At 43.0% G+C, this 23,974-nt stretch overlaps 4 protein-coding genes and 1 pseudogene across 5 annotated transcripts; 2 read left to right on the top strand and 3 right to left on the bottom strand.

The window, feature by feature from the left end:
• The first annotated feature begins 294 nt into the window (after positions 1-294).
• LOC133417554 (uncharacterized) lies at positions 295-4,584 on the top strand. Of its 2 annotated transcripts, none has more exons than XM_061705343.1 (5): positions 295-719; positions 854-1,039; positions 2,344-2,581; positions 3,091-3,373; positions 3,462-4,584. In XM_061705343.1, exons 1-5 carry the CDS (start codon positions 593-595, stop codon positions 4,119-4,121), a joined length of 1,494 nt encoding a protein of 497 aa, XP_061561327.1. In that variant the 5' UTR covers positions 295-592; the 3' UTR covers positions 4,122-4,584. The 2 variants fall into 2 exon arrangements, with proteins under 2 accessions (XP_061561327.1, XP_061561321.1); XM_061705337.1 differs by having other exon boundaries at positions 854-1,210.
• Positions 4,585-5,262: 678 nt separating this feature from the next.
• LOC133418090 (zinc finger protein 135-like) lies at positions 5,263-9,230 on the bottom strand (annotated as a pseudogene).
• LOC133418147 (zinc finger protein 436-like) lies at positions 8,816-12,397 on the top strand. Its single transcript, XM_061706565.1, has 2 exons — positions 8,816-9,620; positions 10,431-12,397. The coding sequence occupies exons 1-2, from the start codon at positions 9,428-9,430 to the stop codon at positions 11,297-11,299; spliced, it is 1,062 nt and encodes a 353-aa protein (XP_061562549.1). The 5' UTR covers positions 8,816-9,427; the 3' UTR covers positions 11,300-12,397.
• Positions 12,398-13,465: 1,068 nt separating this feature from the next.
• LOC133418107 (zinc finger protein 239-like) lies at positions 13,466-18,576 on the bottom strand. Its single transcript, XM_061706481.1, has 2 exons — positions 18,174-18,576; positions 13,466-15,147 (listed from the first exon to the last, which is right to left on the bottom strand). Exons 1-2 carry the CDS (start codon positions 18,295-18,297, stop codon positions 14,156-14,158), a joined length of 1,116 nt encoding a protein of 371 aa, XP_061562465.1. The 5' UTR covers positions 18,298-18,576; the 3' UTR covers positions 13,466-14,155.
• Positions 18,577-19,693: 1,117 nt separating this feature from the next.
• On the bottom strand, positions 19,694-22,194 carry LOC133418122 (gastrula zinc finger protein XlCGF17.1-like). Its single transcript, XM_061706519.1, has 2 exons — positions 21,777-22,194; positions 19,694-20,699 (listed from the first exon to the last, which is right to left on the bottom strand). Exons 1-2 carry the CDS (start codon positions 21,901-21,903, stop codon positions 19,735-19,737), a joined length of 1,092 nt encoding a protein of 363 aa, XP_061562503.1. The 5' UTR covers positions 21,904-22,194; the 3' UTR covers positions 19,694-19,734.
• Positions 22,195-23,974: the final 1,780 nt, after the last annotated feature.

Below are 23,974 nucleotides of genomic sequence, written 5' to 3'. Positions count from 1 at the left end.
ATATATAAATATGTTAATCAGACCATGGCCAGTTTGTGAACTATAAAAGAAATACGACAAATAGCTAGCTAGCTAGGCCGTCAGGAGGGGCCATTGGCGAGCACCCTCGTTTAAAAAAGATGCCAAAAACTAATGCAAGGCGAGGCCGTGATTTGAGACAACATGGCGTCCGAAAACCATGTGACGTGGATTCAACCAATGCGAAGCAGTGCGGTGAGTTCAAGGGCTTTCCTGCATCTTGCCACGAGAAGGTTATCTTTCGTGCACGCCCATGATGCAACGCGGCATGACGTCACGTTCGACAGTCATAGTTTGACAAAGTGGAGTTGACGTAGGCTCCAACTTCGACTTCATAGGTAGTTTGTGTAATCAAACGTGCTTTACTTAATACCTCTTCCCAAATTAACACTGAACGCACGCATTTGATTGGAGTAAAACATCATTCATTAAGTTTCTGTCCGGATGAACTCGTCCCGTTGCATGTCGAAGCTAGCTAGCTTAGCTTAGTTTAGCTTCGCTCGCCAGGCCCTAACGTTCGTTATCACCACATCAAGTGTGAATGTAAAGTTTTGTAACTATTGTGAAAAAAAGAATGTGTGCAAAAACAGTGAAAGTAGAGTACAATGAGCAACTTTGTCGACCAAAAGAGGACAACGAGCGACAACATGAACTACTGGACGCTGTTTGCCAGCAGCCTCAAGTTTTGTCACAAAGAGCAGGTTTGTTCACTTTTAGTCTCACGTGTTTAATAACTACTTAATATTTATGCATAAACAATAATACACAAAATCACAACTGACATTGACTTTACCAATCAATGTACTGTGCATGTTCGTCTTCTTGTGTCCTGCAGACGTCAGTGAAAAAAATCTCCAATCTGAGCAGCAGGCGTGGCACTGCGTGGTCAAGGAGGAGGAGCCTGACCACGCCCACATTAAAGAAGAGGAGGATGAGTCTGATGTCACCAAGTTTTCATTGACTTGTGTCGTTGTGAAGAGTGAAGACCAAGGTCACTGGTCACCGCTTCATCCCAGTCAAAGTGAGGAGAACAGAGGGGCAGAGCCTCTGAGCAGCAGCTCAAGTCAACACATGAAAACAGAAGGCGATGGAGACCGCTGTGGAGGATCACAATCGGACAGCCTCTTAGCACCGCAATCAGAGAGTGACGACACAACGTCGCACTCTTCTGACGATGATGAACACTCCAAAGGTCATTTGACATGTCACGCAGACGACAAACACGAAATGCGCATTATGTGGGAAAAAGTTTCGTTCAATGTGGGATTTGAAAGTCCACATGAGAAGTCATGAAGGGGAATACAAACCTTTTTCCTGCTCAGTCTGAAACTCAATTTCGGGACCTGAGTACCTCGACTTAAGAGTGACTCGACTCAGGTTTATCGACATACCATTGATTGACAACTGATTTATTTCTTCGTTTTTTTTACTTTGACTTGCTAGCAAAAATGTGTGCTATGAGTGCTAGATGGTGGCAGCAAACTCAACACACTTTACAACAAGACCACATAACTTGTATATGACTACAGATATTGTACATGTGGATGGATGGAGCTTATTAAACTGCTCGTTTAATGCTACCGCAAAATGCAGAACACCATAGACGGGCTAATGAAACGAGCATAAATGTTGCGGTGTTAAGACCTCCTTAAGCATCACACATTAGAACACAAACAGCGCAGCAACACACGCAGACAGACAATACAACAATAGTCACGGACATCCAGGGTGTACTATGCACCTCCTTTTTTTCCATTTCGTTTAATGTATCATTTATACAGACATGAGGCCATCAGCATTTGACAACTTAGGCTTTGCAGTTGTTGCTGCTCTGTGTGTGTGAAAGTAGCAGTTGTTTAAACGTTTATAATGCCTGCAACATCTGCTCATTTCCTTATGCCGGGCAATGGTGTTTTGCATAATATGTTCGCATTAGTTTTTAATTTTTTCTCGATTGCGTTGGCTTGTTGATTGAAACTCGGATCTATCATCTCTTCATCACATTCATATCAAAGGAGACGGCTTCTACTCCAAATGTGTAAACACATTTTTATTATTATCACACATTTCTCAGAGCCAATAGGAGGCCGCCGGTATCTAAGGTGGTGGATGGCGATGTGCATTTAAGGTCGCGTCAACCTCAGATAAACGCCACACGCGTGCAACAAAGCATACATTACCGTATACGTATATTTATTGCACGACTTAGCGATGGCGATATTTTTTCAATATATCGTGTAGTCCTACGCGAAATGATTCATTCAGCGATCACCTTACTCACCCGGCCATAAAACGTGCTCACCTCTGCGTTATTTGTCTTTACAGTCATGGAAAAAGGAGCCGAGCGACAACCTATAAGAGGAAAAGGGCGTGGCGGGGCGGCCAAAGAAGTGAAAAAGCGTGGTGGCGCAAGACCCAAAATTCCCAATGAAATTCGGGCCGCAGTTCTGGACTATGTCATCAACCACGGTCTGACGTTTAAGGAGGCTGGACAACGGGTCACACCTGCTTTGACTCGGAGCACTGTGGGCTCCATGGTCAGAGTTTTGCGGCATCAGAACAGGTAAGTCACATGTATACGACTGTGTGTTTCCGTTTGAAAGGTCGTCTCTTGTCAAAATGATGCATTTAATCTACTGTGACTAATATAACATCATCAGGGGTGCACATAACAATTTTGGTCTTGTTCTCAAAGGAGCACCAGAGGTTGTCCATTAGTGGTCAGTTTTCCTCCCGACCCAATGACATCACTGGATGAACTTAAAGACTTGGCATGATCAGTTGTTTTGCCACAGTTCAGTTGGCAACGTTCCGGGGTTGTTTTTTTTTTTTTTTTTTTCAGACCGTTTATATTGAAAGACATATTGTCACTGACTGTTGTTGCCGCTGCACAGGGAGGCAGACCGAGACGGCCACATAGCCCACCATCTCGTCGGCGGTCCCTCTGCACTCGGCAGCCACCGTTGCGGTGCTGCGAGCGATTGTCTCGTGCCTGCCCGCCAATTATGTGCAGCCCTGGTCATAGTTCAGTAATATATAATGAGAGACATTTTTTCTTTCATTCACTTCTAGAATCAACAGACTACCACAAAATGGCGGCAGAGATAAACTCTTCAATGCAAACCAGGAGGCAGCCATTGTGGCAATGGTTGCTGCAAACAATGCAATCCGACTGCGCGACATCAAAGAAGCCATAATTGCAGATAAACTAACATTTCCAGACATCGACAATGTTAGTTTGTCCACAATTGACCGCGTTCTGAAGCATAAAAATGTAGCATTGAAAAAGGTCTTCAGAGTTCCGTTCCAAAGGAACTCCGATGCAGTTAAGGAGGCAAGGTGCAGATATGTACAGGTAAGGATTTACAGGAAAATGCTGCATCTTCATTAGCTTGTACAGCTACAGTGGATGCAAGTACATACAGTAATTTGCTTATTTGCAGAGAATAATGGAACTCGAGGGCGATGGTAAAAATCTCCAGTTCATCTTTGTGGACGAGGCAGGCTTCAATCTAGCGAAGGTCACGAGAAAAGGGAAGAGATTCATCGGGCAGAGGGCCACCGTAACAGCGCCGGAGCAGCGGGGAGCCAATATCACCATGTGTGCTGCCATCTCCAATGACGGGGTCCTCTGCCACACCGCTATCATCGGTCCCCTCAACACGGAACGCCTCATCGTCTTCCTCGATTCCCTGCTGCGCAGGCTGATTCCACCCGGAGAGGGCGAGCCGTCGGGGTCCGGCGTGCCTTCGTATGTCGTCGTTTGGGACAATGTTGACTTCCACCGCTCCGACCTTGTGAACGAATGGTTTGCAGACCGACCCCGTATGACAATGCAGTTCCTGCCTGCGTACTCGCCTTTCCTCAGTCCCATTGAGGAGTTCTTCTCAACATGGAGATGGCAGGTGTTGGATTGCCATTCTCATCGAGGCATGTCCCTGTTGGATGCAATGAATGCAAGTTGTCAGGCAATAAATGCAGAGACCTGCCAGGGATGGATTAGACGAGCAAGAAGATTCTTTCCAAGGTGCATTGCAAGAGAGGACATCCATTGTGATGTGGATGAAAACCTGTGGCCCAACGTGAAGGAGCTGGTGGACTAGTTTTGGGTTTTGTATTACATATTTCCAGCAACAGGTTCGTTAGGCTTTTGGGTTAATCGTACGGCCCATTGGATTTTCTGGCTCTCATCTGTATTGCTAAAGTGCTTGTGTATGTACATTTTGTGTGAGCGTGCTCGCCTCGGATGTGCTAAGGTGCTACTACCTCCGATTGCTCCTCCCTGATCGGTGACCCCCGTGCCCCATTCGACCCATCAATCATGTTAATGAAGATAGCCTGATGAATGATTGGATCCATCCGGGATTCCTGTAAGTATTTCACTACTCTTATGAGGTATTTTGTCATGCTGTGCCCTTGTCTCCAATAGTTTTGGGTACGTGTTGGCCTTTGGCTTGTGTGCATTTATAGTCTGCTACTTTGAGTTTGGACAGAATGTATGTTTTGTTTTGCAACAATATTGTGTTTGAGTGTCAAGTCTCTTTGTATGCCGATAAATATCATTATCATTTTTAATAAAATCTGTAATTATCAGTAGGCAATGTATGTCTACTTATCATTCCGAACCACAACATTCTCAAGAATTCTAGAACAAAAGGGCTACGTTCTCACTGCAGGGCATAATGCCCAAATTTGATTTTTTTTTTCTTTAATCCGATCTTTTTATGGAGTCTTTCACATTAAGAAAAAACCAAAACGTAAGACTTTCAGAGTACCTGACGCGCCAGTGACGTCACACACACGCCCACCAAACGTGACACATTGCGCATGCGCAGAAACGATACCGGAACTTTTACAGAAGTAACGCATCACGCATTTGTGGCAATTTCAAGATTTTGTGCAAACGGAGACAATATTTTCTTATATGTACCAGTTCTAAAGCGTCTTTTTGGCCACTGACTTTTGTACTCCTTCCGCCGTTGCTATTGTGGCGTTTTGTGGAACAATTGTGACGCCTGTTGATGACGTATGTCTCTTGCACTCACATCGAATACATATCTGATTTATATCCACATATATTATTTGGTTAACCCTGGTTGACCTCTTTTTTGTTATTTTCTATGTATTCTTTAAATGGAAAGTGCTGATTCAAGTATAACAATGTATCCAAAAATGCATTAGTATCCTCCATCTATGTACACTTCCTGTCAGTCATGACTGATCACACACACGCACACAGTAGTATCAGATACAAAAAAATATATTTAAACACCAAAATGTTCAAACAAACCACACAATACATTACTTAGATACATACTCTCTGCTTAGTAGGAGTCCCACCACAACTCAAAATTAAGACTTACCTAGAGGACTGCAGAAACCCATTAAAAATCACAACACCAAATATACACCAGTGTACGCTGAATTTCCTATTGAGGAATGAGGAGGAGCATAATTTTTTGTTTTTTGTTAAAAACTTTTAGGGACAGTGGTATAAGTCTCCTTCATAGCCTGATTCCTAGATCACATCACCAACATGTTTGAACAGTGGTAAAGTTGACTTAAAACCAAAACAAAATGAAATTAGAGATTTTGTGACAAATTATAACCGTAACAATTATTGATGGGACTTAACTAAAACAAAGAATTCATCAAATTGAATTAATCCGTTTGATGACTTTTATTTAGGAGCACAAATACTTTGCCATCCTACCACAACTTTTGCTTTAAAGTTCTGCAGCTTCATTGACTGCTGCGCTTCTCATCTGCACACGTGTTTGTTCATCTCTGACTCGTCAGAGAATTGTTCATCACACACACTGCAACTCAGTGCTTTTTCGCCAGTGTGTGTTCTTCTGTGTGTTGTCAAACTGCGACGCTGAGCAAATGTTTTACCGCAAACTGAGCAGGAATAAGGTTTCTCCCCAGTGTGTGTTCTCATGTGTGGACGCAATGATGAACGTTCACTGAAATTTAAGTTGCAGACTGAACAGGCAAAAGGTTTCTCTCCAGTGTGTGTTCTTATGTGTGATCTCAAATGTCCCTTCTGTGTGAACCCTTTATCACAAATTGAACAGGCAAAGGGTTTCTCTCCAGTGTGTATTCTTGTGTGATTTTTTAAATCCCCCTTTATCCGGAATTTTTTACCGCAAACTGAACAGCCAAAAGGTTTCTCTCCGGTGTGTGTTCTAAAGTGTGATGTCAAGTGTGACGTCTGGGTGAATCTCTTACCACACACTGAGCAGGCAAAAGGCTTCTCTCTTGTGTGTGTTCTCACGTGTCTTTTCAACGACGACTTGTTGAAAAAAGTATTGTCACACTGAGAACATTTCACACGTTTGTTGTCGCTGTAACATGCCATATCACCTTGAGAGTGTTCATCATTATCAGTGTCAGGAGAGTGTGATGTTATTTCGTCACCATCTGATAGTGGAGCTAAGCGGCCGCCTGCTTGTGATCCTCCACAGTGGTCTCCATCACCTTCTGCTGTCATGTGCTGACCGCTGCTGCTTGGAGGCTCCGCCCCTCTGTACTCCTCACATTGACCTTTACCTTCAGCTTCACTCTTCAAAGGGACACCAGTAAATGGGAACTTGACGACATCAGCCTCCTCCTCTTCGTCTTTAATGTGGTGTGTCTCCAGCTCCTCTTCCACTTTCCGAAGATCTGGTGCCTTTTCCTCTTTAATGTGAGGGTACTCTGGCGCCTGCTGCACGAGATGAAGATATTCTTCATTGACATCTGCTGGTAACAAGAAGACAAACTCACATGGATTGGTAAAGTCAAACTTGTTGTGATTAAGGTTATCGTGATCGGAAATCGGGGCAGATCACATAATTTTCAGCTGATCGGTATCGATCGAAAAAGATTGGGTTAGGGTTAGTTACCTATTTTTATTCTTTTGCTTTCAACTCAGCATAACACTCTGCACTGTTTTAGTGTTTTTTAATGTTGCAATTAATGTATTTGTTTGAATTCGCCCTGTGTTTCATTGTTTTTACGTTTTATTTTTATATAATGTAGAGCACTTCGTGTGCAGCTGTGGTTGTTTGAAAGTCCCCTATAAATAAAGTTGAGTTGAGTTGGGGGCAGAATATTACAAAGAGATATTCATCATAGAAAAATGCCCATAAAAGTAAATGCAAAATAAAAACACTACCAACGTAAAGAGGCCTCATTCCTACTGCACTCATTTAGAAGGAACTGAAAAAGTACTGATACGTTCTGACGGCCTATGGGGACATCTAGTGGTCGGGCGATGAAAAACATTGCAAAATTGCGTCTTTAACAGAAATGCCGTGTGCCGCAATTACCCCTGAAAACGCCATGTAAGTGGTGTTGTGCTCAAGACCACACGATCCGGACCAAGACAAGACCAAGACTTTTGATTTTAAAAACCATGATAAGGTTGAACAGTTAAAGATCTTTAACTATTCAACCTTATCAGAAATGTTTTTTGTTTTTTTTTGCTCTGCAGTGGTGTCAAACTCATTTTCACCAAGGGCCATATTGGCATTATCAATGCCGTCGAAGGCCCAGTTATAAGACAGTAAATGTAACTAAATGCAATGTCAAATTAATGTAACTATACTACTCAACATATTGTTAAATAACTGTATTCATTATTACTTATTGCCCTGGTATTATTACATGTATTGTATGAATCCTGTGTTGCTCATCAATCAACCATCAAAAAAAATCTAAAATGACATGGCGGGCCACATTTGGCCCGCGGGCCATGAGTTTGAGAAGCCTCTCTTTAATTATAATTTTATTTTAAATACATTTAACAACCTAAAACTCGGTGTCTGCCACTCTTTCAAAGCGAAACATTCAAAAATCTCATCTTAATTTTTTTCACCTAAATTCTTATAAAAACGAAATGCATCTTTGTAATTATTTTAAAATTAAATGCAAGCGCTAAGATAGTTTGTGAATACTGCTAACAGTACAAAGAGTGAAAGAAATAGCCAATTCAGTTTGTTCGGCACAAGCTTCAGCCAAAGTATAATAATGTGAAATAAAGTCAATTTCTTTCTTTCCGGAAATATTCATCTAAGACAGACAAAATCTTTTTCGCTGGTGTTTCGAACAGTTCACGTTAGCTTACCTGTGTTTAGCACCTGTATCACTAACTCATGAATTGAAGGTATTTGTTGTTTTACCAACTTGTGCTTGTCTGTATTATCACAATAATTAAGTTGAAGAACTGCAGATCAGTGCCGGTCTCAACGGAAAATCTCGAGTCATTGAGCACACGTCTCGATGTGTACTTTGTTGGGCCTAGTGGTGTTGCTAAGCGCATCACTGTTCCAAATCCATCTGAGAGTAAGAAGTGGACAAACCTGGTCCGTGTGCTTAGTCTTGAGGCTTGATCACAGCGTCCAATAGTATATTGTTACAAATAGAAAGTGGATAACGGACAAACCTGGTCTGCGTGCCTCATCTTGAGGCATGAACACAGCGTCCAGTAGTCGACGTTGTCGCTCGTTCTCGTCTTTCGTCCGACTAAGGTCCTCCTCGTACTCTGCTAGCGTTCTTTCAAACACCGCAAATATTTCGTCAACCGCCGCGCTTAGTCGCGCATTCAGCAACGCTCTCAGCATTTCCACTTTGCACATTTTCGCACATTCACAATTTTACACGCAGACAAGAGCTCCGCGTAGCGACGTGTCGTTACCAGACGCGTCTCTGCGGGCGAGGCTAAACTAAACGAAATTCGCTTGAGACAGTGGCGCATAAATATGAACATTCGTGAAAACGACACGCCCCTTTGAACTGCATGTCTACGGCAAAACAAAGCTAGTGGGGTCAACGTGTCAGAGCATTCGGCAAGAAACCAGGAGGAACATATCTGTATCTGTCTTCTCTTCATATCCTTCGAGTTCTTCCGGTCTGTTTCAATGGGATTTTTAAAATTTTATTATTATACAAATTTAAAAAATGTACGTCATACATCCCAACGAAAAGCCCTGAAAGAACAACATGACAGCATTACAGCAGTGATGAGTTAGGAATTGGGTTACATAAATATTCATTACATGACAGGTTTTGTTTTTGACGACCGCCAGAGAATTTTGTGGTTGAGTCGCGTTTTCGTCATAGTGGCAAGTATTTCGTCCTAATGGAGTTGCCGTACAACTCGCAGCTATCCGCAGTTTACGTCACCAAACGCCTTTCACTAAATTGTTATTTCTCGAATTAGCACTGAACGAACTGAAGCCTCGACACAGTGCGCCCATCACTACTTTACTGGAGTACAACATAATTTATTCAATTTTTGGTCGAATTCGAATTTTCCCAAGCGACTTTAGCTTACTTTAGCTTAGCCTAATTTATCTTATTTCAGCGTCTGTTAACGACACATCGCTACGCGGAGTGTGTGAGTGTAAATTGTGATTGTGCGAAAATGTGCAAAGTGGAAATGCTGAGAGCGTTGCTGAATGCGCGACTAAGCGCGGCGGTTGACGAAATATTTGCGGTGTTTGAAAGAACGCTAGCAGAGTACGAGGAGGAACTTAGTCGGACGAAAGACGAGAACGAGCGACAACGTCGATTACTGGACGCTGTGTTCATGCCTCAAGATGAAGCACGCAGACCAGGTTTGTCCGTTATCTACTTTATATTTGTAACAATATACTCCAGTTTATTTCCATTGTCAACAGAAGGCTTTAAAGTCGAACATCCGGGCATTGTGTGACGTCACATACACGCACTACTAGTGCTACTTATGGTTTACTAGTCCGCAGTTAAACCTGACTAGCCATCTAGAGTAGAATATTGTCAGTATACACAGCGAGATGAAAAAAAACCCAAAAAGATTTAAATTGACTGTACTGAACTCGTAACACTACCAGGCCCAACTACTGGGCATGTGTCCCGGATTAGTAGCGTCCTAAATAAGAATTAGTCAAATAGTACAAATATGTTGTTTAGAGATGTTGCGATACTTTAATTCTAATGGGAAAAAAACTTAAGACCATTTTTTCGCCGCAGTAGGCGAGGAAAACCCCAGACAGGCACGGGGAGAACATGTAGACTCCACACAGGCGGGGCCGGGATTTGAACCCGCAACCTCAGAACTGCGAGGCAAATGCGCTAACCAGTTGTTCACCGTTCCTCCCCCTATGTAAACATATTTGAACAATAAATATAGTAATACAGTACTAATAAAATGGCCTTACCTTTGAAATGAGTTGTTCTTATATCGCAATAAAATATATATTACTTCGTGACCTTTGAAAATGAAGAACATTTTAAAATCCGATCTTTTTCAACCTACTTTAATCGATTACTTTGGGCCAATTTCTGATCACGTGTTTGGATCAGGACAACCCTGTCAGAAACTTGAGGCTTGACAGAGCAAAGCTGAACTTTACCAAACCATGTGAATTTGTCTTTTTGTCCTGCAGATGTCCACGAGGAATATCTTCATCCTGAGGAGCAGGCACCAGAGCTACCTCTTATTAAAGAGGAAGAGGAGCCGGAGACCTCCCACATTAAAGAGGAAGAGGAGGAGGCTGATATCTTTAAGTTCCAATTTACTGGTGTCCCCTTGAAGATTGAAGCTGAAGGTAAAGGTCAATGTGAGGAGTACAGAGGGGCGGAGCCTCCAAGCAGCAGCGGCTCAAGTCACCACATGACAGCAGAAGGTGATGGAGACCACTGTGGAGGATCACAAGCAGACGCACTCTTAGCTCCACTGTCAGATAGTGACGACATAACGTCACACTCCCCTGACACTGATGATGAACACTCAAAAGATGAGAGGATACGTCACACTTACAACAAACGTGTAAAATGTTCTCAGTGTGACAATACTTTTTTCAACAAGTCATCGTTGAAAAGACACATGACTACACACACCGGCGTGAAACCTTTTACCTGTTCAGTTTGCGGTAAAAAATTCCGGATAAAGGGAGATTTAAAAATTCACACAAGAATACACACTGGAGAGAAACCTTTTGCCTGTTCAATTTGTGATAAAGGGTTCACACAGAAGGGACATTTAAGATCACACATAAGAACACATACTGGAGAGAAACCTTTTGCCTGTTCATTCTGCAACTTAAGTTTCAGTCAACGTTCATCATTGGTCCCACACATGAGAACACACACTGGGGAAAAACCTTATTCCTGCTCAATTTGTGGTAAAAGTTTCTCTCTACATGTCAATTTGGTAAGACACAGAAGAACACACACTGGTGAGAAAGCATTTAGTTGCAATGTGTGTGATGAACAATTCTCTAACGAGTCGGAGCTGGACAAACACACGTGCTGATGACTCGTGCAGCGGTCAATGAAGCTGCAGAACTTTAAGTACACTACGAAGAAAGTTCATGACTATCTAACAAGTTCAGAAAGTTTGATTAGATGTGGTAAGATGGAAAAGTAGATATGTGTTCCAGAATCAAAATCATCAAATTCTAAAACTGATTAATTCATCACAAAGCCTCTCATTTGACTTAGTTTTAATTGAATCTCATCAATAATTGTTACTCTTTCAAATGTACCACTTTTAGAACAATGTTGGTAATGTTATAATCTAATAATCAGGATGTAAAGGAGACTATACAACCGCCCCTAAATGTTTTGTAACAAGAAAATACAGTCATTAAAATCTCTCAACTATATTTTGTGTTGCACACCACGTGAAAGAACCAGATCACACACATGCAGGCATGCAAGTCGAGATGTCAGAGCGAAGGGGGTGTGCATACAGTGCTGCACATCTTGAGTTGGGGGAGGGACGAAAGCAGATGAGTATTTCTCCCACAACTAATTGCATTTTGGGATTTTCCCCTGCAGTGGGACTTGAAAACCTGTCCTGCACCTTTCACCTTTTGCACCCCATAATGCGGCAGATTTTGAAGTTAACATTTTTTGAATGGGTTTTTACAGTAAGCCTTGATGTATGCAGTCCAGGCAAGTGTGAATTCTATCATGTAAGTTTCATGTTCTGACACATCATGTGGGGCAGCACTGAGCTCTACTTGATGGAAATGTGGCATTATTGAGAAGAAGCATTGAATTACTCCTACTATGCAGAGAAAACATATGCCTGGAAGTAATGTTTGTTTTGGATGAACATATAGGTGTTTAAATATACAATGTATAATTCTTTTTTGTTGTATGTGATACTGGTCTGTGTGTGTTAAGTTGCAGTTTGAAGGTTTATAATTTCCGTAACATGAATGCAAATTTCTGTTAGTCCGTCTATGACGTTTCATATGTTAGCATTTAGCAAGCGGACTTCCGTCATACAAAATTACATGGTTTGGTTGAACGTTTTGCTACTTAAATATATAAAGTGTAATTCTCTTGTTTTATGTGTCAGTTTTACAGTAAGTTCAAGCGGGAGTAACAAATAAACAGCTTGAAGCAAGCACGCTTTGCCTCTTATTTTGAAAACTTTGCCCCAGACACACACACGCTCATCCTGATTAAAGGCACATGCATGTACGCAGACAACATGTAGCGTATTTTCTATGCATCATATGCTTTTTGTGTTCAAATACATTTACAATGGGTTTAAGAAGTGAACATTATTTATTTATTTTCAAATTTTGTCTATATCACAGCTTTTCACCTATCATGGGTGAGTTTGGACCATACCGCTTGGTTTATACAGAGGTTCCCTGTATTTACACAAACATTCACTGAGACACAAAAAAAGAGTGTAGTTATGAAGCTATTTATCAGAACATCCACACGTAACAGTAAGGCGGGAAGTTGAACTGGGGCTAAAGTGAAACTGCCATATGATACAGGAAAAGGCAACCATTGCTCTCAATAAGAACAAGATAATGTGCTACTCCAATGCAACTGAATAATAACAAAATAAAGGAATAAGCAAATAAAGCAGCAAATAAAGCAGTCAAGACATTGCTCTGTCAGTTTTATTCAAGAAAATGTTGAGCAGGGCTTGGTACAACATGTCCTCAAAGAAACCAGATTAGTAAAGAGAATATAGAAAGTGGTCATTGTGTGACAGATTACATTGTTGCATATTCTCTGAGTCAACACTCCAGCCCAGTCGGTGGCAGGAATTTACCATCAAGCACCTGATTTGCCAACCGCCAAAGGATAACAACGTACAGGAACCCAAATGACCATATAAACATGTTTTATTTTTGTATTCTACATTAGAATTCTGAATCAACAGATCAAACATTAATAACACAATGTCTTCTATGTAGCTTCGATATTGAAAAGGTATGATCTTTTCTATGTTTCAAATACATTTAGCTTCTCATTTCTTAAATACATCTTAAATATTAAATACTACACCAAGTTACCAACATTAATGTGACCACTATTAAGTGGTTAAAGTTAAAACAGTAACAATTAATGATGGGACTCAATGGGAAAGAGACAAATTAGAGACTGATTAATTGATCAGTTTGATGATTATTTTATTCACAATCACATATACAGTGACCCCATGAGTAACTTACACCCCCCTAAGAAGGTCTCTAATTGCCTATAGATACAAAGATGGCATCAAAGCTTTACTGTTGTCTCAATGAAGCTACTCGATTTAAATCAACATAGTTCCTTGGCACGGCACGGTGGATGACTGGTGAGCACATCTGCCTCACATTTCTGAGGACCGGGGTTCCAATCCCGGCCCAGGCCTGGGTGGGTTTTCTCCGGGCACTACGGTTTCCTCCCACATCCCAAAAACATGTGTGGTAGGTTGATTTGAAGACCCTAAACTGCCCTTAAGTGTGAATGTGTGCGCGAATGGTTATTTGCTTCTATGTGCCCTGCGATTGGCTGATGACCAGTTCAGGGGGTACCCCGCCTCTCGCCCAAAGATGGCTGGGATAGGCTCCAGCTCGCCCGCGACCCTTGTGCTATTTGATTAAAGCGGTACAGAAAACGGATGTATGGATAGTTCCTTAGCAACAAGATGGCACCAAAGAAATGCTTTTATTGGTATGGCCTGAGCACAAAACATTGAACAGGTGAGTTTTTCAACAAATAAAGGATTATAGGCCGCAAAAGAAATATGCGAATAGGCAAATGCCGAAACACAAATATGCAGGGTTTCCATCTTACCGTAAATACTTAAAACTTTCTGAGCTTGATAGTCCATGGTCTTTTGTCGCAATTCACTTAAAGTTCTGCAGCTTCATTGACCACTGCTCTTCTTACCCGCACACTTATGTTTGACCATCTGATACTTATAAGAGAATTGTTCATCACACACACTGCAACTAAATGGCTTCTCCCCAGTGTGCGTTCTTCTGTGTGTCGTCAAATTGCGACTTTGAGCGAATCTTTTTCCACAAACTGAGCAGGAATAGGGCTTTTCCCCAGTGTGCGTTCTCATGTGTAGCACCAATCCTGAACGTTCACTGAAATTTAAGTTGCAAACTGAGCAGGCAAAAGGTTTTTCTCCTGTGTGTGTTTTCGTGTGTATGTTCAGATGTGCCTTACGAGCAAATCTTTTACTGCAAAGTGAGCAGGCGAAAGGTTTCTCGCCGGTGTGCGTTCTCATGTGAACGTTCAAAGGTCCTTTACGTGCAAATCTTTTTGAACAAACCAGGCAGGCAAAAGGTTTCTCTCCGGTGTGTGTTCTTGTGTGTGTAATTAAATTGCAACGCCTGCGGAAACTTAAGGGGCAAACTGAGCAGGCAAAAGGTTTACCCGCAGCCTTCTCAGCAAATCTTTTACCACAATCTGAGTAACTTAACGGTTTGTCTCCAGTGTGCGTTCTCCTGTGTCTTTTCAACGATGACTTGTTGAAAAAGGTTTTGCCACACTGATAACATTTCACATGTTTGTTGTCAGTGTGACATGTCATATCACCTCTAGGGTGTTCATCATCATCATCATCCTCATCCTCATCATCATTATCCTCGTCATCGTCATGAGAGTGTGACGTAATGTCGTCACTGTCTGATAGAGGAGCCAAGAGGCTGTCTGCTTGTGATCCTCCACATTGGTCTTCATCGCACTCGTCTTCGTCATCGTTTTCAATCTTCACAATGACACAAGTGAACGGCAACTTGGTGACGTCAGCCTCCTCCTCTTCCTCTTTAATGTGGCTACGCTCTGGCTCCTGCTGCTCCACCCTGGAGCGCCACTCCTGCTTTTCGGAATGAAGATCTTCACTGATGTCTGCAGATCACAAGAAGACAAACAAGGCAAGGCAAGTTTATTTGTAGAGCACCATTCATATACAATGGCAATTCAAAGTGCTTTACGGCTTCATAAAATTACAAGAAGGCAGATAAAATCATTCCATAAGACATGAAAAAAATCATTAATTAATAAAAGAGAGGAGAACGGATAAAACACCTTCCTATGTCATATGCACAACTACATAAAATGTTTTCAGAGTTGAAGCGTGACTCACATCTTCTGAAAGAAGATGTGAGTTCCATATTTTAGCAGCATAAAACTAAAACACAGACAATCGGACAATCAAAACTGCTGAAAGGATTGTCGGTACCCCCCTACCCACCATTGAGGACTTGCACGCTGCCAGAACTAAGACAAGGGCGTGCAAAATCCTCTCGGTCACCAGCTCTTCCAGCTCCTTCCCTCAGGTAGGCGCTACCGATCAACGCAAACTAGAACTAGTAGACATTCCAACAGCTTCTTCCCTCTTGCGATCAACTTCTTAAACACCTAACCTATAATTCCATTACAACAAGCTGGCAATTTTTTGACTTGAGTTCGTTGCCACATTTCTGTGGGGCCAATTATGTATTACTCGTGCACTCACTGTAGTTGTCTCGCCATGCTGCACTATTTGCATATACTGGCCACTCATGCCAGAGTAGCATCTGCTCCATTTGCACACTGATTGAGGAGTATCTGTAACATTTGCACAACCAACATTGTCCCAGATGATCGCACTACTCGTCACTTTAAACCGCATACACTCCTTGAAGTCTCAGCGCCCTTTGCACAATGGTCATTGCACCGGACTATTGCAATATTAGTCATTCGAACCGCTCTAAGCGCTAGAGGACTGCATCTTTTTGCACAATTGTTTTTTGTCAATGTCTTTATGTCTCCAAAGTGTTCTGTAAATTGACTGTCTGTTGTACTAGAGCGGCTCCAACTACCGGAGACAAATTCCTTGTGTGTTTTGGACATACTTGCCAAATAAAGATGATTCTGATTCTGATATCAGGGGGTTTGGTACCCCATACTCCCGAAGCACCCTTCACAGGACTCCCCGAGGGACACGGTCAAACGCATTCTCCAAGTCCACAAAACACATGTAGACTGGTTGGGTGAACTCCCATGCACCCTCGAGGACCCTGCTAAGAGTGTAGAGCTGGTCCACTGTTCCACGGCCAGGACGAAAACCACACTGCTTCTCCTGAATCTGAGATTCGACTTCCCGACGGACCCTCCTCTCCAATACCCCTGAATAGACCTTACCAGGGAGGCTGAGGAGTGTGATCCCCTGTAGTTGGAACACACCCTCCGGTCCCCCTTCTTAAAAAGGAGGACCACCACCCCAGTCTGCCAATCCAGAGGCACTGTCCCCGATGTCCACGCGATGTTGCAGAGGTGTGTCAACCTCGGTGACCTCAAACCCAGAGATAGGAGACCCCGCCTCAGAGAACCCACACTCTGCTTCCTCATGGGAAGGCGTGTCGGTGGAATTGAGGAGGTCTTCGAAGTATTCTCCCCACCGACTCACAACGTCCCGAGTCGAGGTCAGCAGCGCCCCATCCCCACTATACACAGTGTTGGTGGTGCACTGCTTTCCTCTCCTGAGACGCCGGATAGTGGACCAGAATTTCCTCGAAGCTGTCCGGAAGTTTTTCTCCATGGCCTCACCAAACTCCTCCCATACCGGAGTTTTTGCTTCAGCGACCACCAAAGCTGCATTCCGCTTGGCCAGCCAGTACCCATCAGCTGCCTCAGGAGTACCACAGGCCAAAAAGTCCCGATAAGACACATTCTTCAGCTTGAAGGCATCCCTCACCGTGTCCACCAACGGGTTCTGGGATTGCCGCCACGACAGGCACCGACGACCTTACGGCCACAGCTTCGGTCGGCCGCCTCGGCAATGGAGGCGCGGAACATGGTCCACTCGGAATCGATGTCCCCCGCCTTCCCCGGAACATGAGCAAAGTTCTGTGGGAGGTGGGAGTTGAAGCTCCTTCTGACATGGGATTCCGCCAGACGTTCCCAGCAGACCCTCACAATACGTTTGGGCCTGCCACGTCGGACTGGCATCTTCCCCCACCATCAGACCCAACTCACCACCAGGTGGTGATCAGTTGACAGCTCCGCCCCTCTCTTCACCCGAGTGTCCAAGACATGCGGTCGCAAGTCCGATGACACGACCACAAAGTTGATCATTGAACTGCGACCTAGGGTGTCCTGGTAACCAAGTGCACACCCTGTGGACACACTTATGCTTGAACATGGTGTTCGTTATTGCACAGAAGTCCAATAACAGAACACCACTCGGGTTCTGATCGGGGGGGGCGTTCCTCCCAATCACGCCCTTCCAGGTCTCAGTGTCATTGCCCACGTGAGCATTGAAGTCCCCCAGCAGAACGATGGAGTCCCTACCGGGGACTCCATCGTCAATCCGTTTGGGCCTGCCACGTCGGACCGGCATCAAGACCCACCACCAGGCCTGGCTCCAGTGGGGGGCCCCGGTGACCCGCGTCCTTGCAAGGGAAAACGAAGTCCATTGTTTGTCGTCATCATAAGGGGTCTTTGAGCCATGCTTTGTCTGGTCCCTCACCTAGGACCTGTTTGTCATGGGTGACACTGCCAGGGGCATAAAGCCCCAGACAACTTAGCTCCTAGGATCATTGGGACACACAAACCCCTCCACCACGATAAGATGACGGCTCAAGGAGGGGTGAGATCCGGCAATCACATTTATGTTCGTTCCTTTTAGATGTACTTCAGGGGTTCAGTAACTGAAAGTACAAATCAGCTGTTTTCAGGATGCCAAAGAGTTTATGTGTTATTCGTTGTGCCGTAAGGCAAAAAGAAAAAAACTACAGACATTAACCTGGCTACTCAGGGATCCACCATCAGATCCCCATAGTACAGATTCTGTGGTGTTTTATTAAACGTAAATAATGTTATTCATGAAATGAATATCACTGATTCTTATCAAAGCCACAAGACGGTTGCTAAACGGGTGAAAAACGAACCTGCTCTGTGTAACCCATCTTGAGGCTTTTTGAAAACAGCGTCCAGTAGAGGTCGTCGCTCTTTCTCCTCGTTTGTTCCACAAAGTTCCTCCTCGAACTCTTGTTTTACACTTTTTGCACACATTTTCACACGATAATCACAACGCTTACACGCACACTTGATGTCGATTTCGCGATATGTAAAAACATACGCGTCTTTTGGTGAGCTGCTAGCAAGCCAAACTAAGCTAGCTCGAGAAGCTTCAACGTCACCAAGACGAGTTTATACGGACACGGGATTGAATAGTTCGTGACGTCGTGATGGGACGTACTGTGTCGAAGATTCAGTACGTTTAGTACTAATTTGTGAAGCTATGTTTTGTGAAGCGCGTTTGATAAGGTTACACGCACACGTCAAAACAACGGCACCTCCACTTGGACAAACTACGTGCCAAAACTCATGTGAGCGAGCGTTCTGCCCAAGCGGGATTTAAAAGAAAAAATTGCTTATTTTTATACTCATTTGGGGAACTCCAAGATAAATTGTGGCAAAACAAAAAAACAACTATCTGATAACATTTATTGCCGAGCTTCTTTGTTCGCAGCTAATGTAAGGCGTGAAACATGGCAAGTGTCGCGGAGCGATGACGTTTTATATAGGTCATCTTCTCTTGTGGGTGAACTGAAGCCTATCTCAGCTGATTTAGGCTATTTAATTTTAGGGTTTTTTTTCTTATCGTAAAAAAACACACCGAGGCAACCCAATGCACTTAACAAAAAAACAAGTATACACAGATACATGAACACTGTGCAATTTACGAATACAATATGTGAGCGTCACAGGAAAGAAATAGATATAGGATGAAACTAGATGAAGATGGAGTGACCGGATGAAACCCACGCAGACAGGCCGAAACTCAGAACATGACTTAAATAATACAAGAAAGGAACCTTAATTGTGATGCTGTTCGAGTGAGTTTGCCAACGAAAGGTAAGAATCGTCTTCCACTCCCATGTGTGTCTTAATCACCAACACTTGTGCTTATAAAGAGTACCTGCTCTGCCACCAGTGGACATCTGCCATAAACGCGACAATGACGAATAAACAGATGGCTCCTTTGATGCCTCTTTCAGGGAATAAAACTGATAACTCAAAAATCATAAGAGCACAGATGATAATATTTACAGCACTAACAAATGACAGTTTTTGCTCATTGTCAGGCCAATTTGAAGTATCCGGTGGGCTGGGTGAACTGATTGACCTTTGAAATAATCTTAAATAACTTAAAAAGCCATACAAGCACAAATGATCATATTTACAGGTGGCCAAATACTCTCAGTCTGTAATTAAGTAAAAGTACAGATACAGTAAAAAAAAGTAAGTAAACATTGCAGTAATCACGTCAGTTATATACAGTATTTGTTTTGAAAACTTGGCTTACACGTTAAAATCAAGAAACTGAATCTTAAATGACTTAAAGAAAACAATAACAAAAACATTATCTCCATTTAAAGATATTTTATTGAGCATCACATATATTTTTAGTTTACCAGAGATTCAAACTTTCTTTGTTAAAGCTATTTAAAGCTTCATTTGCTCACCAGCACACTTGTGTTTCTTAACCTGATACTTCTGAGAGAATATTTTATCACATACACTGCAACTGAATGGTTTCTCACCAGTGTGTGTTCTTGCATGTGTTGTCAAATTGCATCTTTGAGAGAATCTTTTGCCACAAACAGAGCATGAAAACTGTTTTTCCCCTGTGTGTGTTCTCATGTGTGTTGTCAAATTGCATCTTTGAGAGAATCTTTTACCACAAATGGAGCATGAAAACTGTTTCTCCCCAGTGTGCGTTCTTCTGTGTGATATCAAAGCAGCTATTTGAGTGAATCTTTTGTCACAAACTGAGCATGAGTAGGGTTTCTCCCCAGTATGGGTTCTCGTGTGTTGAACCAATCCTGAACGTTCACTGAAACTTAAATTGCAGACTGAACAGGCAAAAGGTTTCTCCCCAGTGTGTGTTCTTATGTGGCCTTTCAAATGTGCCTTACGGGTGAATCCTTTACCACAAACTGAGCAGGAAAAAGGTTTCTCTCTAATGTGCGTTATTGCGTGTTTGCTCAAATGTGTCTTATGAAGGAATCTTATGCCACAAACTGAACAGTCAAAAGGTTTCTCCGCAATGAGCATTCTCATGTGTTTTTTGCCAGTGTGACATGTCCTATCACCTTTGGAGCGTTTGTCATTATCCGTGTTAGAAGAGTGTGCCGTTATGTCGTCACTCTCTGAGAGTGGAGCTAAGAGGCCGTCTCCTTGGGATCCTCCAAAGTGGTCTCCATTACCTTCTTCATCATCTTCACTCTTCACAATGACAGTCACTGGAATCTCAGCCTCTTCCTTTTTAATGTTGGGGGTCTCCGGCCTCTTTTCTTCTTCAACGACAAGGGGCTCTGCCTCTTTGACGTGAGTAGGCTTTGGCTGATGCCGCTCGCCCTTGGAGCGCCACTCCTGCTGTTCAGGATGAATAGATTCTTCACTGACATCTGCAGGACACAAGTTTGGTAAAGTCAAACTTTGCTCAACTCAAGTTTGAAGTTGTGTATTATTGTTCATACCGCGACGACTCCACTTACGAATGTTCGGACATTGAAACACACGGCTAAAAGCCGTGTGTTTCAATATTTGTTTTCCCCAATACTTTTCCAAGTTCAACTCCCCCAAATTCCTGCTGCGGCATTACCACAGCTTCAGTTTGGTAGCGCACGTTCGCTTGTGCTCTGGCTGTTTGTTACATTTATTTGTGATTTGATGCAGTCATTTATTACCACTCACTAGTCATTTCTGGGAGCTTAGAGTCAGCAACTTCCTGCAGAAGCTGTGATTTAAACTGATCTACCACTGGGAATGTGAGGTTAATCGCCAACAAATTGGAAGTACTTGCGGCTGTTAGAAAACTGCATTTTTTTGTTGACACTCAACCTGCTGGAGCCAACACCGAGTGATGTGATTACAATTTCAGCATCCCAGTGCCCTCATACAAGTAAGTGGAGACTTCCTTCATGTTTCTCGCTCCTATCTACAAACAACTTTGCACAATATTTAAACTGACTACGTCTTCGTTTTACTTCTATGTGAAAATTTTTTTCATTGATCATAATTTCTTGCAGAAGATCAGGAGTAGCAAATGAGTCGTTGTGTTTCACATGTTTATGAAAAACGTCACCCACTAAACAATTTCCATGTAGCAGTATGAAGAAGTTACAAAGAAGAAGATTGGTGGGCCAAAGTTGGCCAATCAGGGAGCCTGATGAACTATAACGCTGACTCTTCTGATTCTTCTTCTTCTCTCAGAGCCCATGAGATATAACTAATTTTCAGGGTTCACATTATATCACGAGGGCACACAATCCAATCTACATTGTACAGACTGTTAACAAAGTTACTGTATATTCAATCTAAATACATTCCTTGTGTGTTTTTGACATACTTGGCAAATAAAGAGGATAAACTTCTTCATGTAATTGTTCGTATGACAAATGATCAAAACACGAAGTAAACACAAGAATATTGTTAAAATACAAAGTAGTTATTAAACAAGTGAGAATAAGAAGTAAACAAACCTGCTCTCAGGGATACAACTTGATGATTCTTGAAAACAGCGTCCAGTCGTTGACGCTGTCGCCCGTCCTCCTTTTTCGTTAGGGAAAGTTCATCCTCATACTCTTCTTTCACACGTTTTGCACACATTTCCACACGATAATCACACTTTACACGCACACTGAATCTCGGTTTAGCGAGGTGTTGATCAAACAAACAAACGCGTCTCTGTGTTATTGTCTAGAAAGCTAAGCTAAGAGGAGTAGCTTGTACGTGCAACGAGACGAGTTCATCCGGAAACTAAGATTTAATGTATTATGTTTTCCTCCAGTAAAGTAATAAGCGGACGGACAATTCGGGGCTTCGGCGTAGTCTGTACTCATTTAAAACGGATTATGTAGTGAGTTTGGTTAGCCAAACCGTAGACGGAAGCCGAAATTGTACGGCAACTCCACTTGGACAAACTACGTCAGTATGCCAGACTCCCAGTCAATTGGGACAACGGTCCGTGACGTATTGTACTTCCGATGTCGCCAGCGGTCAGCAAATTAAATCCTGTTCCGTTCTCAGACTTTTTTTATTATTCCTCTTTAAATTAATTTGAGCCTGTTTCTTTGATGATTTTCCAAATGTGGTTCGCCAGCTCAAGCCATCAGGTTCCCTTTATGACTCTGTCTCTCGAGATGAATGGCCAATATGAATTCAATTCCATTAAATTTGATTAATATCGCAACAGAACTTGTCTCAGGGCATTTTACTCAGAGAGCAGGTCTACAACAGTGAGAGTGAGAGAGATTGGTTAAGTCTGAACACAGCCACGTACATCAACAGTTATAATAGGGTGTGCACACATCTTAATAAATTAGCTAATTTATAGTGCAGTAAATTAGTGATTAAACATGATTTGGGGTGGTGTTGTGTTGATGTCGGCGCGTAACAGTATACAGTATAATTGCAATATAAGGTGTCATCCACTTCAATCAGAATCAGAATCATCTTTATTTGCCAATTATGTCCAAAACACACAAGGAATTTGTCTCCGGTAGTTGGAGCCGCTCTAGTACAACAGACAGTCAATTTACAGAACACTTTGGGGACATAAAGACATTGACAAAAAACAATTGTCCAAAAAGATGCAGAGTCCTCTAGCACTTAGAGCAGTTCGAATGACTAATATTGCAATAGTCCGGTGCAATGACCATTGTGCAAAGGGCGCTGAGACTTCAAGGAGTGTATGCGGTTTAAAGTGACGAGTAGTGCGATCATCTGGGACAATGTTGGTTGTGCAAATGTTACAGATACTCCTCAATCAGTGTGCAAATGGAGCAGATGCTACTCTGGCATGAGTGGCCAGTATTGGTCAACAACAGATATGCAAATAGTGTAGCGTGGTGAGACTACTATAGTGAGTGCAGGAGTAATATATAATTGGCCCCACAGAAATGTGACAACGAACTCAAGTCAAAAAATTGCCAGCTTGTTGTAATGGAATTATAGGTTAGGTGTTTAAGAAGTTGATCGCAAGAGGGAAGAAGCTGTTGGAATGTCTACTAGTTCTAGTTTGCGTTGATCGGTAGCGCCTACCTGAGGGAAGGAGCCGGAAGAGCCGGTGACCGGGGTGCAGACGGTCCGAGAGGATTTTGCACGCCCTTGTCTTAGTTCTGGCAGCGTGCAAGTCCTCAATGGTGGGTAGGGGGGTACCGACAATCCTTTCAGCAGTTTTGATTGTCCGTTGCAGTCGGAGTTTGTCCTTTTTTGTAGCAGCACCAAACCAGACTGTGATGGAAGAACACAGGACTGATTCGATGACCGCTGTGTAGAACTGTCTCAGCAGCTCCGGTGGCAGGCCGTGCTTTCTCAGAAGCCGCCGGAAGTACATCCTCTGCTGGGCCTTTTTGAGGACGGAGTTGATGTTGGTCGCCCACTTCAGGTCCTGAGAGATTGTAATTCCCAGGAACTTGAAGGTCTCGACGGTTGACACAAGGCAGCTGGACAACGTGAGCGGCAGCTGTGGCGAAGGATGCCTCCTGAAGTCCACGATCATCTCGACAGTCTTGAGCGTGTTCAGCTCCAGGTTGTGTCGGCCGCACCACAGCTCCAGCCGCTCCGCTTCCTGTCGATATGCAGACTCGTCACCGTCCTTGATGAGACCGATGACAGTGGTGTCATCTGCAAACTTCAGGAGTTTGACAGTCGGGTTCGCTGAGGTGCAGTTGTTCGT

This window comes from Phycodurus eques, chromosome 2 (genome assembly GCF_024500275.1).
Source record: "Phycodurus eques isolate BA_2022a chromosome 2, UOR_Pequ_1.1, whole genome shotgun sequence".
NCBI lineage: Eukaryota > Metazoa > Chordata > Actinopteri > Syngnathiformes > Syngnathidae > Phycodurus > Phycodurus eques.
This window is presented reverse-complemented; position numbering and strand designations above follow the sequence as displayed.